The sequence below is a fragment of the Wyeomyia smithii genome, chromosome 3 (assembly GCF_029784165.1).
Source record: "Wyeomyia smithii strain HCP4-BCI-WySm-NY-G18 chromosome 3, ASM2978416v1, whole genome shotgun sequence".
Classification (NCBI taxonomy): Eukaryota; Metazoa; Arthropoda; class Insecta; order Diptera; family Culicidae; genus Wyeomyia; species Wyeomyia smithii.
This window is the reverse complement of record NC_073696.1, coordinates 81,140,382-81,158,700: the sequence shown is the minus strand read 5'-3', so window position 1 is coordinate 81,158,700 and position 18,319 is coordinate 81,140,382. Positions and strand designations below refer to the sequence as shown.

Sequence of the window (18,319 nt, the reverse complement as noted above, 5' to 3'; positions counted from 1 at the left end):
ACTGCCGAAATGGAACCGTCCAGACCGGTTTATGACCATAGCAGTGCTTAGGTTTAAATCCCTACGAACGATAAGTCCTAATTGCGAAAGCAAACAAATCCTAACAATTGAAATTACAAATTTTTAACAGTGTTGAGAAGTCACCATTTGTGATTGGACTCACATACTCATTACTTACTAATATTTATCATAAATACTTGAGCTACTAACAAATCCCTTAAAAAAAACCATAGCAGTGCTGATAAAAGTCATTTTCCCCAGCAAAATTCTTCGAAAATTACAGCCAATCATTTTCAATTTTCACTTCCAATGATCGCAGCACTCTTTCAGATACACTAGATTTTCGTCCTAGTAACATGCTGTTATACTCAGATGAAATAGATCGCGTCGTTCACGGTTACGGAATAAAATATGACGACAAATCCAACCAAATGATCTTCACTTCAAAGCGAAAAAGAAAAACAAACAGTCCACTCAACCATAATGAACCTCACCGAAACACTTTTCCACTGACACTGATCGATGCCTCCGATAATCTTCGTTAACTGATAAACTGATTTTTTTGTCTTGCTTACATCGCATGAAATATAATGAGGTGTTTTGACAGATCACTTCCATGCAAAAAGCGGGAAGGAAAAACTCTGAAAGGATTGTGAAAAAATAACGTTTATGGATGCTTTTTTTCACTTTCACTCAATAGTGTCAACAAATATCAACCCTGGACCATAGTAACAAAATTGAAAAAAAAAACCATGGACATGATTGAATTAATGATCTCAAAAAATCCACGTTTATAAAATCTGATTGTACAGTGCAACAGTTTTTTTGCCTTGGCTTCTATGTATGATTTTTTCATGTACACAAAAGTCGCTTTTTACGCGGGGGATACGTGCCGCGTGAAAAAAAACGCGTAAATTCCGGAATTCGCGTAAAAAAAAACTGCGTAAATTTCGGAATCCGCGTTAAAAACCGTGTAAATTCCGGAATCCGCGTAAAAAAAACGCGTAAATTCCGGAATCCGCGTAAAAAAAAACCTGCGTTAATTTTGCAATCCGAAAGAAGATAAACCAAAATCCGAGCAAAAAAAATACCGCGTAAATTCCGGAACCCGCGTAAAAAAAACCAGCGTTAATTCTGCATTCCGAGGGAAGGGAAACCGAAATCCGCGCAAAAAAAATACCGCGTTAATTCCGGAATCCGCGTAAAAAAAAACCGCGTGAATTCCGGAATCCGCGTAAAAAAAACCGCGTAAATTCCGGAATCCGCGTAAAAAGCACCCTTAGTGTATTTTTATTTTGAACACATTTCACCTTAACCCTAGAAAGATAGTCTGCGTCAATTAGACTCCTCGCTTTTAGTGAGATTGTCTTCGTTTTCAAATAGTGAGCATCCATTCTTGTTTTTCAAAAAACTAAATTCTGGTACTTGTTATGTATCGATGTGTTAGTACCGTAATGATTACTCATCATTAAATTTCAATCAAAAACTTGCATTCTAAGTAATTGAAAATTCATGCATCAATTTAATACCAGGCTAAGACTATCTTTCCAGGGTTTAAGGGGCTACAGTGGCACCGTTTTGAAATTTTAGGAAATAGAAATCGGAAATTTTTTATGTTTTTTCGACGCTATTTTGTTTTAAAGCCAAATATCAAGATTCTAAGAATTTGTCCACATATTAGCGTTTTCTTACCCATCATTTTAAAAAACAAATCTTAAATCGGACAAAAACTGAGCTCAAAACGGTGATTCAACATCGAGTATGTATGAGCATTAATGGTAATGCTCTAATAAACACTGGGGTCTTTTTTTACGCGGTTGGTTGTACCGCGTTGAAAAAATCCGCGTATAAAAAAACCGCGTTATTTTAAAAAATCGCGTAAAAAAAACTCCATTTAATAATAAGATCCAGTTAAAAGAAATGGCACGTACGCAAATATAAACTTGAAAAATAATATAAAAATGGTAACGAAACACACAAAATGAGTTTATAGTGCTTCTAAAATGAAAATTCATTAAAGAACATGACAATAACTTTTTATAGAAGTTTTGCCACATGTTTAGGCTTTCGTTCCTTTATCGGAAGCTAATCGCAACGACCCTGACTCGTATCTATATACAATTATTAATGTAGTTTTGTTTCTTCTTCCCGAATAAACGGAAATTGCCTATTTTTCGATAATAACAGCAAATATATTGAAAATATGCATTATTTAGATTAATAAAACAAAATATCTTATTGTCATGAACCATACGATTGATTTTTACTTTATTGGATTTACTTATACTAAACATATTTAATACCGCGTAAAAATTATCCTCCAAATCGCGTAAAAATAATCCGCGTTATTCCAAATAACCGCGTAAAAATAATCCGCGTCATTGTAAAAAATCGCGTAAAAAAAGTCGCGTATAAAAAAACCGCATAAAAATAACCCGCGTAAAAAAGACCCCAGTGTATAGAAGTGGCAGTCAATTATATCTAATATTGAGTGAAAAAGTCTCAGAAATCGATTGGTAAGTGTCTGATCCACGTAAAATACCAGTAACACATCAATTTTGCCCCAATTCCCCTTCAATTCTAAAATAGGTTTATCTCGACGTTAGATTAACTTATTTGAAATCTGTCGTTTCTTCATTAGATACAGCTGCTTATAGGTTCATTTGAGATATATAAGTGCAAATACCAGGTAATAAATTTTATACACTAGTGAAAAAAACGTTACGGAAACGCTGCAAGAAATTAGATCTGAAGCAGCTCAAATCAAAATACACTAAGGTCGCTTTTTACGCGTTTTTTTACGTGGGTTATTTTACGCGGATTCCGGAATTCACGCGGTTTTTTTACGCGGATTCCGGAATTTACGCGGTTTTTTTTACGCGGAATCCGGAATTCACGCGGTATTTTTTTTTTGCCCGAATTTTGGTTTCCCTTCACTCGGAATGCAAAATTCACGATGGTTTTTTACGCGGATTCCGGAATTTACGCGGTTTTTTCACGCGGATTCCGGAATTTATGCGGTTTTTTTTCACGCGGATTCCGGAATTTACGCGGTTTTTTTACGCGGATTCCGGAATTTACGCGGTTTTTTTTTTACGCGGCACGTATCCCCCGCGTAAAAAGCGACTTTAGTGTATTGCTAATTCTCCAATTGTACCAGTTGTACTGCCCAATTTTTCTACTTCTGTACAGAACATAATGCTGACATATCCTTGTTGATCGAAAATGACCGATATTGTAAGGGGTAAACAAAAAAACGGTGGAAAATAAAAATACATTGATTACCCCGGTTAGTATTACTACCGTCTGCCGGGGTGAGATTGTGTCAAAAAATTATGCTTTTTTGTTCCTTAGCTTGTAACGCATACATTTAAGCAATGAATTCGATCCAAAATACGTCAATGCATGCAGACGCGAGGCATACGGACGCGAGGCATAGTACGCTAGGCATAATGGACGGCAGGCATACGGACACGAGGCATATGGACGCGAGGCCAAATGGACGCGAGGCCGAATGGACGCGAGGCCGAATGGTCGGAAGGCCGAATGGATACAAGGCCGAAAGGACACAAGGCCAAGGGGAAGTGATGCGGAATATGTTATTATCGTCATTGTCATCACAGCCCTCTTTCAATAACATGTATTTCGCTTCAAAGTGTCGTTTGGAAAGCAATACACTCGCGGCTTCGGCCGACTCGCTGTTCGATCGAATGCTGTCCTTACTCGCTACCGCTCGTTCGGACTTAACTAAGGGAAGAAAACTTTGTTTGAGTAGACCTAGCAAACCAGTAGATCAGTTGTTTGGGTGCGAGAGGCCGCCGCTTCCGACGGCGGGTCGGCGGTCGGCTCGGACTGCGGAAACCACGGCGGCTTAGTGCCGCCTCGTTTCCTTGCCCTCGATTATGCGTCTTCGCCGCATGATTTCAAGAAAAGTATTATACCCAACTTAAACTCTTTAGGAATATATTAACATCTGAACTACATAATTTGATCTCATGCGATCGTACAACATCGCATTCGGCCTCGCGTCCGTTCGACCTTGCGTCCATTCGGCCTCGCGTCCATTTGGCCTCGCGTCCATTCGGCCTCGCGTCCATTCGGCCTCGCGTCCATTCGGCCTCGCGTCTATTCGGCCTCGCGTCTATTCGGCCTCGCGTCCATTCGGCCTTGTGTCCATTCGGCCTCGCGTCCGTTATGCCTTTTGGCAGTATGCCTCGTATCCATTATGCATCACATCCATTATGCCTCGCGTCTGTATGCCTAGCATACTATGCCTAACATCCATATGCCTAGCGTCCATATGCCTCGTGTCCCGTCCCCATAGGGACGACCATAAACAACGTGGACCATTAACAGGCTGGAGAGGGTTGACCATGAACTACGTTTCATACGAATTATAAAAAATATATTACTGTATCAATTACACACAGTGGCGTCTCCAGGTTTCTACACGTACACGTACCCACGACCCTTTTTCCTCGCTTTTAAAGTCATCAGTTTATATAGAATACGTGTACAAGTTTTTGTTACATTCCATAAGTAATATCAGTCATTGTAATTTTCCATCTAACCGTTGTTAGCTTACAGTCCTCAAGCTTTTAGTCATAATTTCCAGTCATAATTTCCAAGTAAACAATGCAAGTGTTTTGGTGTATACTGAAATAATTTTGTCATGAATGTGAACTCCGCATACTGCACCGTTTATTAAATCTTAGCACAAAGTCACCCCAGAATAGCTCGAATAGTTTACAGTTTGAAAAAACATTATTTTCTGAATCAAGACAGGTTCAATACATCATATTCACTAAACACATCGGAGACGACATCCTAACGTACCATCTGAGCAGTAAGTCTTGATCAGGTTGGTTAGCATATGACATATTTTAGTAACGTTATTTGCGCTTGTTCTTCAGCCTGTACTTTGAACTATTATTTAAGTAGAATAGTTCACTAATCTAGATAAACATTTCAAAAGGTCCTGTCTGTTTTCATCGTTTTTCCGGAGCGTCTTTTCATTTTAGTAATGGTTCAGCTTTAGTATCTCTCCCTAGCGTGGTTTTTGTTTAGAAAGCTAGAGTGCCCCCCCCCCCCCCCCCCCGCTATCAACTTGTGCAAATAACGTGTCATAAAAGCTATTCAATAAGTTGTGGTGATTGAATGGAAGTGATCGATCAAAAAATCGATCAAAGCAGATAGGACCTTTTGAAATATTTCTTTAGTAATATTATCTATATTCCATTTCAAGTTGTGAATAAATATGTCATGTTTCATATAGTATTGAGCAGGATCTAAAAATCTCAAGTAATTTCGCTTACAAACATTTCACGTTTTGGCTCAATCTCACCCCGTGGCCTAATCTCACCCCGGCAGACGGGACCGAAATTATTTTTTCTAATATCAACTGCCTGGGGCCTATTACGGCAGGAAAACTTTCTTTTCTGTAATAGGCAATGTTCGATCTTATGAACTCTATGTTGCAGGCAATTTCCATGTTTGAAGCAATTGAAATTGGAACAAATTTAACCCTTAAAGTAGTCTGAAATTTAAAGCTTAACAACGATAATAAATAAATCAATCAAAATTTTAAATTGGAATGCTCGCTCATTGAAAGCCAATGAGAATGAGCTTTTCTTTTTTTTTAACAGTAAATAATGTATACATTGTAATTATTACTGAAACTTTTTTGAAGCTTAACATTAAATTAAAATATTATCCCAATTACGTAGTTTATAGACATGACATAATTCATGGTTCTGGCGGTGGAGTTGCAATTGCAATCCATCGCCGAATCAAACATCGTACTCTTCCCCATCTTGAGACGAAAGTTATTGAAACTTTGGTAATTGACGTTCAAACTGAATTTAGAATTTTATTTATTGCCGCAGTGTATTTATTACCATTCCAATGCACACGCGAGCACAAAAATTATTTTAAAGGTGATTTACAAATTTTAACGCTAAACATCGATCATGGAATAATTCTCGAAGTAATTCTGAAGGCAAAATTTTATTCAATAATTGTTCCTCAGGATATTATTCTATTTTGTCTCCGAATAGTTTTTCTTCTGTAAGATATCTAACGACGATCGATTTTGTACTAACAGACCAAAGTCATGTATGTAGTGAATTGATAATAACTTTTTCCATATCACATGAATCTTTGAGCTCTGTTTTTAATTATCACAAGGCAAATTGGGAAAGATATAAAACTCATATTAGAGAATAATTTCTATAATGAACTAGATTTGCAAAACGAAGTGAATATTGATTCCGCTTTGGAAGCATTAAAATGTGTATATCGATGCAAGCAATTATTCCGAAATTAAACACGACATCCCGAATAAGAATCCACGGTAAACTGTTTGGGGGCCGTTCCTACACCACGTGGTCATAAAGAGGGGGACGGGGGGGGGGGGGTTGTCAAAAGACCACGAAAGACCACACGGGGGGGGGGGGGGGGTTAACTAAATGACCACGTGGTCTTCTTTTCTTCCATTGTTGCCACCAAGTCCTTCCATTGTTGCCACAAGTGCAGATGAACAATTTGAATTTCACCATGGCCGTTCCACTACTAATCAGTTGCTATGGCTAGTACGGCTCGGGGCACCAAAGTTCATAGGAATGGTTAAAGGTTAAATCTTTCATTTTTTTCCGGTTTGAGCTTTTGGAATGCATTTTTTCCATTTCATCGACCAATGTAATTTTTCTTCATGAGACTAGGGGGTCTTCTCTCAAACCAAATAATAATCACGTTATCAAGATGAATTGGGTTATTTTCAATTGATCTGACATGGTTAAGTACTTGGGATTAATTTATGATGAAAAAATTATTTACAAGATGCACAGTATACAAGCAAAGTGCATTATATATACGAGATGTTTATATCCTCACATTGACAGAAATTCTAAACTTTGTTTGAACAATAAACTTTTGGGTTACAAACAAATTTCTAGACCAGCAGTCTGAACGAGGGAATTTTTTTCTAAGTCTATATCACATCCTCAGCCCGTGTTCATTATAAGCATCCTCGAAAAAATCACATACATTGCCTACTTTATAACTTAAAAATGTAAGTCTTAGGACAAAAAATGAGATTAGTCATGCAGAAATTTATGCTTTACCAATCTGGTCAAGTTGTTGTTTAACAAGAAAGAAAACTCGCGCTCGACTCAGTTAAGTGAACCCTTATTTGGTAAAAAATGACCATATAAGATGCATGAAATGCGCCTATGTGTACAAATCTGGAGGCCATATACGTACATTGCAAAAAAAAATTGGTTACGATTTTGTATAACTTCGCAAGCTCTCTTGAATGGCCTCATTTGAAACTTTGTATTGCATTGTATACGACTTAGAGGATTGACGCATTTTACAATTTTATATGACACTTTAAATGGCTTTGTATATAACCTAATATTGCGTTTTATAGGATCTAAATTTTATACGATATAAACAAATTGAATGTTGCATCTTATGTAATTTCAAACTTGACATGCACATTTGAGCGACTAAGAATTAACACCCTTATACGACTTCTGGTTTGCTGGGCAGGCTATGATAGCTTGAAGAAATGCCTTATTATTGAGGCTTTGACAGGACATCATCTGGTAAAAATTTGAACTTTTTTATACGTGATGATTTGCTGATAATTGTGCTGCTAATGTACTTTCACTACTCCGGCTTGTGGTTCTGAGCAATGCTCTTTTGGCAAAATGGTAGTACTACTCAAATTCATCATACGAAATTGTTCAAAATTGTACTTTTTCAATGAGCAACCTAAACTTACAAAGAAAAGTGAGCCTAAATGATATTTTACAACTTCGCATGTTACGTCTAGCTTCTGGCTTTTGCGCATAGGTATCAAAAAGTTGCGGAAAACCAGCTGCTACACTATTACCCTCATCAAAGTCTCGAGTTACGTGGCCTTCGCTACATCACGAACCCGAGTGATAAAATGTTGAAATTTGAAGGCATACTTGAACTGTCAAACTTGCATCGCATCATGACAAAAGCAGACATAACCAGATAAAAAGCAGAGCCGGAGCAGTGTGACTTCCGACGCATTCCGGTTAAAAAAAAAACTGTGAGCTAATTAAACGCTTATGAATACCAGTTCCTCTGAATTCCTTGACCATCGTGGGCATTGAAGGCATCGACAAAATACTAACAAATAAGTAACTGATTCAGCTTCAGAGATTTTTGATTAGTCATATCACGTTCCACCACAGTTTCTTCCTGGCTAGTCGCTTAGATCGGCATTTTTGTATTGCTCACTCGTACGTCATTGCCGAGTGTCAATTATACAAGACAGATTAACATTCTGCAGTAGCTCGCAGTTTCAAGCGAATCCATCTTATTTTTAGTTAAGCTAATCTAATCGCTCTTTGCTGTCCGGGTGTAATCGTGGAAGATTGCTCTACTAGTAACCAATAGATTCCTTTTCTTATCTGGATCATAAGTAAATTGAGAAAAGTGATTCCATAGGATTTCTACGATCATGTGTGTGTGCGGTTCAATGATTGTTTCAATTGGTACATTTTTAAATGTACCAAACTTGAGGAAAAGCTTTATATTTCCAATGTCAACTGCCGTGACCTCAGACATTGCTGCCGTTCTGTTTTCGATTTTGAACCCGCTCTTTTTGATGGGTACCTAATAAACACGTTCGTCAATTGCTCTATGATCCGAACGATTTAATGACTCACCATTAGCTAATTCTACTGATGTGTCTGTCTTCGTCGACGTCTTCCGTAGCGTGTATTGGTAATAAGGTTGTTTTGCAGCAAGTACGTATGCACTAAACCCGGTAAAAGCCGAAACGGTTTTCTCGCTTCATCTACGCATAGGAATTTCAGTCGGATGATTATTTCCATTCACTACTCCATGTATATGAGTGACTCAGCTTATGATACTACTATTACTGGTGTACGTATGTACCCAAAATACTATCCCCATAAATAGATTTTTTGTCGCTTCCAACGTCATATCGCCCAGCTGGACAGGAAGAATACCTACAGTCATTGAAAATGTTTATTTCATCGTCCCCTCAAGGAGAATGTCGATAAATCGAATTTGTATTGTGGCACAGACAGTAATGGTTTCCTTTATTATGTTATTCTCCTTTTTTATTGACATGTAGTATGTATTATGTGGAACGGTGGCCCCAAATTGGGTTATCTGCTAATCTCATGCAATGTCACCAAAAAAAATAACCACACATTATTACGTACAGAACAACTGACGCGCCCAACAATAATGTGCCGGCAACGAGAAAGGATTATCTGATATGATTCCTGACCTATTTATATGTTTCACCCGCTTTTACTTTTCCTGTATCGAAAGGCTGTTGAAAGGTTGCTGTTGATTGTAAAATAAATCAAAGAATTTATTTAAAAATTTTAAAAATAATTTGCTCACTTCTCCCTGAATAGGAACAGGTTTTTACATGTATGTCATGAATATTGCATGTTTTGAGCATATTCTGGGCGAGACGGTGATGTTATCATTAACAATTAATTAGGTCTCCGTCATGCAAACAAAAATAGCGGAAGGATTTCAACCGGCACTCCTCTGCGCTTAGCTTTGACCAATGTATTCGAGTGGCATTTCGTCAATATGTGTTAAGTCTGTTTTGAAATGCAAACAAAAAAAATCATAGCATGTTTCATAGAATCATGGAGCCAGGTGAAATTATTTCAGGCAGTATCGGTGGCGTACATGGGCAAGGATTCAATGGAACTCTCGCCGCATGTATTTTAGATTCCTTCCCATTGCTCCTTGGAAAAATGCAGCAAGAAAAAACATTATATTTGTTATCTTTATCATGTAACTTTTATCACGCTTCCGATTACGAAGACAAGTGTACATATTGGACGACAATTGGGAGGCTAGCGCCACGATCTTACTGACCACTAACAGTCTCTCCCGTGTCGAGACTCGAATTTACGATGACTGGCTTACAAGGCCATTTATCACGTTATTCAATATTATACAAAATTACACAAAAATAACATTTAAAAAAAATAGGCGATAATAGAAAAGTAAGCTTGAAAAATGAAGAATAAAAACATACAGGTACAAACGCACGGATAAGAAACGAATCAAAGTTCAGGTCAGAGTGATGAACCAATAACATCAAATACATATTAGTGATAAAGTACTAATATAAATACTTTAGCCATATTTCAAAGAATGAATGAAATTGTTTTTGTATACTTACGTGTTTTGAAGATTGTTCATCCATGATAGTATCGGATCCGTAGTACACTTTCACTATCAATTCGTTATAAGCAAACTGGCACGTTACTAGCTTGTTCCAAGTTCCTGTACATGCAGCAGACACACCACTTTCAGTGACGTACCATTTTCTAACATTAATTCGAACCAAAAAAATCACATGCAGGCCAGGCCTGAGTGCCAGCAATAAAGCACCTTTCAGCTTTCTGCTCTTACAATTTGACTCACTTGTAATAGTTTTACACTACGTAAAAAGTGTCGCGTTAGCAATGCAAGTAAATTTGTTTGCCATATTGTAAGTCGCAAGCCGTGTCAAATTTAACCGTAAGCGACTAAATCTAAAAGAAGTGTATTTGGCAAATAATCAGCCAACAGGTGCACCGAAGTAAAGTTCTGCAGTGAACAACAACACCCTTTCGTTGGTTAATGATAATGATTGCGCCGATTCACTTCATTATTTTGTTCCACTTTCCTTTGGAAACGAATAACGTTTAGATACCAACACAAAACACACAAACTTGAATCCAACCATATTCGAACGAAAAACCGCACAACATGCACAACCTTCCCGACGATCACCGGCTGACTGAGCGACCAACACGACACGAACATGAACACAACAGCAAAGCAAGCAATGTACTGCTTTCTGTTTTGAACCTTTCGTCGCGTATATGAGAATAGTTAAAACTATTGCAACCAATGTTGCCACATATCCATCCGCACTGGAAACGGCGAAAACCTTTTTCACCTGTGTTATTTAGAAAATAAATGTAATTTGTAAACCTTCAAAAAGAAAAAAAAATATGATGCTTGTACTGTACAGCGATTTGCAAAATTTTGATTGCATTAAGTCAATGATTATCAGCTTTGAAATACCTCCTCAATTTTGATTGCATTCAGTTTAGTGAATTAATGTTGAATGTCTGTCTCGATTTTCTAGTAGAAAAAATCTATTCCTGTCTGCCCTATTTTATAAATTTTGTAACCTATGCAGAAAGAAATCCAAAAAAAAACATTACCTTTTCATATAAACATGTATAAACACGGCAACCCTGATTGCAACGCATGGCAAGGTGCCAAACAGTCCAACTACTAACGTTCATAAACACAGATACTATAACATCCGAAAAGAGTGTTACGCGGTAATATGATTACTAGCTACGTCCAGTAGTAACACGTACACAAATAGACCGTTTGAAGATAAACTGTAGATTGAACTCTCAGGATTGAACCAAACAATATCAATCGTTTTTGTTCGCTAGGTTTGCTATGTTTACGCCTTGGAAGAAAGTATGCTTAGTATTGACGTTACTTTAATAATTGGCGATGCTAGTTTTCTGCTAACAAATCAGTAATTTCGCTAATTTCCAGGTGATAAGAAAAATTGTTAACTTCGCTTAAGGCTCTAATACACTCTTTGACCAAACGTCAAATATTTGTCACTTTTTGACAGATAAAAATTTGGTCAAAATTAATTGTTTGTCACTCTTCAATTTTTACATGGGGCAAACACGGGCAAACAACAACAATGATGTCAAATAAATTTGACCATTATTTCAGAAGGTCAACTATTAAACCATTGGACGAAGAGTGTAAAGCCTTTATTACACCCTTTGACCAATGATCAAATATTTGACCTTCTGACATAATGGTCAAATTTATTTGACATCTTGGTTGTTGTTTGCCCCAAGTAAAAACTGGAGACTTGGAGACTTGGATTGGATCTTTGACCAAATTTTTATCTGTCAAAAAGTGACAAATATTTGAAGCTTTGTCAAAGAGTGTACTACAGGTTTAATACAGGCTTTAGAATCTATTTCTTTAGTCCTCCTTCTTTATAATTTTAGGTCAGTTAACATGAAACCTAAATCTCGCGTAATTTTTCAAAAGGACTTATCTAACATTGAGAGACTCTCTTTGTTTACTTTTTCTTTGATCAATAACTATGTTATATTCTCCATATTTCATAACACTCAATGCATGGTAAGCAAGACAGTATTACAATCTCTCGATTAAGGGGAAGAAAGCTTGGAAAATATTTAAAATGAAGACGTAATAAACGAAACAAAGTGAGAGAGAATCTCTCATTGTTACTTAGGTCCTTTTGAAAAATTACGCGAGAAATGTTGAAAAATGGATATTGAGTCGGAGCAAATTGCGACAATAGTCAAAATATTGACTGACCCACAATTGTGCGCAACATCTACAAAATTATCAAAATAGGGTGTTTGGGGGATGAATATTATTTTTTGTTTTGATAAGAAATGTCAAAAAAAAATACATATTCCACTGACTTTTTTAATTTAAACAGCAGAACTTTTGAAAAAATCGATTTCGAATTTTAGCAACTGTACACTCAAAATATTTTTTACGTTATTGTTACGTGAAATTTCTTGTACTTATTCATTTTCTGTCATTTTGCATGATTTATGTGACAAACATAACATCTACGTGAAAATCACGTGCATACTATGTTTTATCACGTAGCATCTACGTAAACTTGGCAACATCAAACGGAATGAAGTATCGCGTGAACTCTCCGTGCGAAAATACACAGAAATCATAATGGCAAAGCTGTTGTCTGATTCAGTCTTTGAACATGAAACATGAACATGACTTTCCAATAAGTGAGCTTTAGAAAAACCATAAGAATCCGGCATCGAGATTTCACACAAATTTAGTTCAAATTGCGAGGAATTTCCTGAACATAAACAGTTGCAGCTAGCAGTGATGATCGTCAACGAATGTCGCAATATCATTTTGCCATTTGTCATTTGTGTATGTCGTTTAATTCATTTACGAATTGGCGATTTTGCATGCCCTTGCGACTTATCAAGCAACATATTTGGACAATTTCTGAAAACTATTCCTAGTCTCTAAAGAATCTGAGAAACCGCAATCGAAAATTATACGTTGTATAAAACGTAGAACCTATCAGACAATCAAATGCTTTTCACTTTACCGGTAGTTAAATTCTACGTGAAACTCTCATGAAATGCATATGTCTACTGCATAAGATGCATAGGATAAATCATCTCACCAGTTCATGATGAACTCAAATGACAATCACGTAAAATCTACGTGAAAATGACAGTGGAAAACATTCACATAGCTTTTCCGGTAATTATAACGTGAAAAATATTTTGGGTGTAAGTGATTTTCAAGATTGGGCACGTGTCACTTGAGACCCTATTGTGATCATCCACCTCTGTCCAACACCTCCTATCTCAGCCTCCACGAGGTGCCGACCGGGATACGAGTAACCTAGCGGAGATCGGGATCACCAACCCCCGGTGAAAACTATGGTCGTACACTGACTAGGAAGGGGGATCGTACGTGGCTGCATCCCCATGTTAGGGGCGGCATACAACAGCGTCTGACTCGGAGCGGGCGGCTGAATCACGAAACGCGGTGCCTCGCCAGCTATATCAATAACGGCAGCCCCGTCGCGAGACTAGGTATCGCAGCCCTAGTAAGGCAGCATACAGAATATAAAATACTACGAACAATCCAGATATAAATACGAAACGGAATAATCGGTCTGAGGCTTGTCAATTTCGCTGCAGCCAAAGGCTTGGCTATGTGTAGCACTTATTTTACACGCCGAAATATACGTAAGCACAACTGGAGACACCCAAATGGAGAGGCCTGCAATCAGATCGACCATGTTCTGACTGACTCGAATCATTAACGATTTTTTGGGTACATCTGCGATAGCAACGTCCAATGAGTGGTTTGACGCTGAGTGCCACCGAGCGACGGATGAAAAGAATCGCGCCAGAGTTCACACGTTAGCCACGGCTGTAGCTCGTCAGCTCCATTGCCGGAAGAAACGACAGCATTGGGAGCGTATTCTTGCGGAGGTGGAAGGTTGCTTCTCCTGGCACGGTACGAGAAACTTCTACAAGAAGATTCATGGAATCAGGAGCCGAAACGTGTCAGCTCCTATCATGTGCAATGATAGGGAGGGGAACCTGATTACCGACAGAACGGAGGTGGCCAGGCGTTGGAAGAAACACTTTACTGTGAATGAGAATGATGAGAATGATGGCAAATCAGTGGACCTACCGTCCATGGACGAGGTGAAGAGAGCGGCGAAAGAGTTGAAAAATTGCAAGGCAGCTGGTAAGGACGGCATTCCAGCCGAACTCTTTAAAGGAAGGAGTAAACTGCTGTATCGTGCTTTGCACCGGATCATGCTGAGATTGTGGTTCGATGAAGAATTACCCTCGGACTGGTTGGAGTGTCTCATATGTTCGATCTACAAGAAAGGGCCCCGCCTGGACTGTAATAATTATCGAGGCATAACCTCTCTCAACACCGTTTACAAAATTCTCTCTTGTATTCTGTTCCATAGACTGAGGCCGTCGGCGGAAACCTTTGTTGGCGATTACGAATGTGGTTTTCGAGGGGGACGCTCCACTACGAATCAAATGTTCACCATGCGACTCACGATCTGTTCATAGACTTTAGGGCAGCGTACGATACAGTTAAGAGAAATGTGTTATGGCGAATTCTGCTCGAGCATGGTTTCCCAACAAAACTAATTGGACTGATACGTGCCACCCTTGAAGGCTCTACATCATGCGTCAGGGTAGCCGGTGAGATATTGGACTCCTTCGTGACGTTAGATGGTTTGAAGCAGGAAAACGGGCTGTTAAACTTATTGTTTAACATCGCATTGAAGAGTGCTGTGGAACCCGTGGTGCCGTAGAGCAGTGGAAGAAGCCTTCGGACCTCTCAGGAGGGAAGCTGCGAGAGTAAGGCTCATTATTATCTCTGTCAAAATGAAATACATGGTAGCTGGTAGAGAGCGTGGTAGTCCGACGGATGTTGGTGCTGAGGTGGTGTTAGATGGGGAAACTTTTGAAGTAGTCGACGAATTTATTCACCTGGGTACATTAGTAACATGTGACAACGAGGTTAGCCCTGAGATAAAAAGGTGGTTAGCATCATAATTTTCCAGCTCGCCTATTTTTCACATTTCTAACCACGTATAGGGGCCTACAAGAGAAGACGAGACGAGCGGTGAGTTAGTCGCCTAACCAGTTCTGGTATTACAAATGGCGAGTTGGCTAGATTTTGGATTAATCTGTCACCAACCAAGTTTCACTCGCGTTCTCTAATACAACATTTTGCTCGTCTCGTCAGTCACAGGGGGCGAGGTGAGTTTCTCTCCTCGTCTTCTGTAAGAGCCCCCATATGTCCGCTTTACGCTTTTTAAACGAAATTGTTACATTTGTAATAACCCTGTTAAGATCTTCCTTGTTATGCTAAACAATGAAACATAAATAAAAAAATCAAAAGATGACTTACCGAGGAAAAAAATCCTGGGTTTTGCTCATTCCGAAAAACGATTATCTCGAAATTGTTCATGCCAAAAAATAAATTTCTGAGTAATGGATTGTTCCTGAAAGTGATCATCTGGTAAACGATTTCCCAAGCAATGCCATAGATTATTTTGTATGTGTGTCGGAGTAAATCAAAAGTTTTTGGCTCCAATGTCTATCCGAAAATTTCCTCTGTCATGACCTGTGAACTGGAAATTATTACATATAACGTGACAATCGCGTGGCTTTGACATTTTTGCAGTTTCTCGAGTAGGAGGAATTTTAAGCATTATATGCACTTCAGCAGCTGAATGAAAGTTAATTTTTTCTCTCTACTGTCATCCATTCTTGTGCATCACCGTAACTAAAAGCTAGAAATAATACTATCAAAGTTTAAACTTACACTTGAAATGCAAAATAACGTCAAATAACATTGTAGCGTTTTATTACATCAAACACTTTTTTTACTCTTAGTATTAACGAAACTGTTTCAAAACATGTCTCTCAGTCAAGAGGATTTCTTTACAACCTTTTTAAATTATATATGTAATAGGGGCTGTTGAACTTGTATACTAATAACAAATGAGATCAAAATAATGACGAGAAAATCAATTTAAAATATTCAGCGAATATACCGAATTACTTTCTAGTATTACGTTTTCTCATCAACGCAGGGAAAACACCCTTTTGCCAAAAATCGAATGCTTCTTCCATTATGGCATTAACATATTCTCGATCGTAATCGATCCAAATCTGTGTTACTTTACGGGTCCTTTCAAAATCCAGCTCTGCCACGCCAAGCAGTGCTTTTGTCTTGTGCGTCATATGCATCTGCAGTTGAATCTGGGCGAAGTATTTCTTGGAAAGTTTTTTCACATCGATGTAACATTCGTACGTTTTCGGTGTATAAGGACATTTGATTTCCAACACAAAATCATCACTAATTCCGTCCGGCGACGCACCCATCCAAGGAAACTGGGGATCCAGCACCAATCCGGTGTTGCGGAGTGACGGGTACTGTTTTTTGAGTACGGCAAATACATGACCCTCCAAATCTGTGCCACGTTTCATGGCAAACGAAAAACCCGAACTAATGCCCATAATTTTGTTTGTAAGTGACCCGTTCAGCATTGTACAACGCGATGCTTCATGAATTCGCGAAGCCGTTATGCGACCTTTTCTCAATTCATGCCACAGATCGGTATCTGCTTGGTCAATTGTTAAAATCTGAGCGTCGAAACAATTTTCTTGTTGCATGCGGTCTGTACAGAACTGCAAAAACTTCGACGGATCATTGCCCACATATTCTCGTATCATATTGAACAGAGACAAGTTCATTGCAGCATTCAATTTTACCGGACATGCTTGTATAGTTTCTTTCTTCAACTTTGGCAATGTTTTGAGTTCCATTAGTTCTGAATTCAAATCGATCGGTTTCAAAACGTTGTCCATAGCGGTCTCCTGCTTGATTTTTTTCGTTGTGTTTTCTTCCTTATTCGCTACCCGCTGGTCATCCTTTTGGCTGTTTTGTAACCAGACAAAGAACGCGTGCATTTGAGGGCATTTAACTGCAAGTATATGAAATAATTGTATAAAGCTATTTATTTATTACCTCGAAGAAACAGAATATTTAAAACCTACCACCATTCATATGGCATTCGATACATCGGGCAGCTTTAAGAACACCCGACGATTCATTGATTTCTGCTACAACATTATGATGAATAGCTTTCTTGCTATCAATAGCGGCATTTTTCTTAGTACTGCCCTGAGCTAGATTTGCAACTTCTGTCAAAAAAGCAGTAATGGTGATCGTTGCTGATTCGTCTAACTTCACAATTTTTAAGAACTGCACGATAATGCTATCCAATAGACTGCTAGTATAGCTGAATAAAATAAAATTTTCTTAAAAACCTTGCAAGACATCGAACTAGTATCACTGATTACTCACGATCTAGTTTTACGTCCATTTCGCACAAAGCCTTTTTCTCTTAGAAATAACTCGGCCGAATCTGTGTCGATTACTGGTATTTCGCAAGATGATTTCATGCTGAGTGCTTGAATTGTGAATAAAACTTAAATAAAACGCCACGCACAAATCCAGTGTTTCAAAAATCAAAAAAAAACTGCAGTTCACAGATCCTTTGTTTATATACAGTAGAGCAAATCGCGCCAAATTTTATGCACGATAAACGAAATTAACCTTATTCTAAGTTATTTTGAACTAAATTTAAAATCTGTGTTAATGTTAAACTAGCGATCTGGCATCTTAATCCTGACAGGACGTACAGGCAGGGATGCCACATGTACAGATTATTCTGTATTTTACAGATTTTTGGCCGAAGTAACGGTACAGAATCTGTATATACAGATATACAGATTTTCGTCGAAAAGTACAGATTTACAGATTTTTCGAAATTGACATTAATTTTTATAAACACTATGAATTTTATTTCATTAAATATTAAGCAAATTAAACATAGTTTCAACTCCTCACACGTTTTAAGCTAAAAATTTGGTGTATGTTTGAACAATACAGATTTTTTTTACAAATTATTTTGTTCCAGATACAGATGCTCAGATTTTTTCAAGGGAAAACACAGATTTTAATGTGGCAACCCTGCGTACAGGCAGGGATACCAGATGTACAGACAAATCTGTATAGACCATTTTACGAGACGTTTCTGAACTCAATTCATGAATGAAATTTTGACAGAAAGCTCGGAGCTGCTGACATAACGCACGTAAAAGCA

General features: G+C 38.1%; 1 protein-coding gene across 4 annotated transcripts in view; it reads right to left on the bottom strand.

The window, feature by feature from the left end:
- Nucleotides 1–17,822, bottom strand: part of LOC129732130 (phosphatidylcholine:ceramide cholinephosphotransferase 1-like) — a 75,614-nt gene extending 57,792 nt beyond the window's left edge. The window contains exons 1-4 of one of the 4 annotated variants that reach the window (XR_008729186.1): nucleotides 17,518–17,822; nucleotides 17,208–17,452; nucleotides 15,970–17,134; nucleotides 15,553–15,775 (exon numbers count right to left, since the gene is read on the bottom strand). Coding sequence is in view for 2 of the 4 variants with exons in the window: in XM_055692675.1 (XP_055548650.1) it covers nucleotides 15,553–15,660 (108 nt within the window). In the remaining 2 variants the exon portion in view is untranslated. Of the gene's footprint in view, nucleotides 1–10,219; nucleotides 10,841–15,552; nucleotides 17,135–17,207; nucleotides 17,453–17,517 lie in introns of those variants that run through there. The other 3 variants (XR_008729185.1, XM_055692675.1, XM_055692680.1) reach the window with 3 other exon arrangements.
- Between the last annotated feature and the right edge of the window lie 497 nt (nucleotides 17,823–18,319).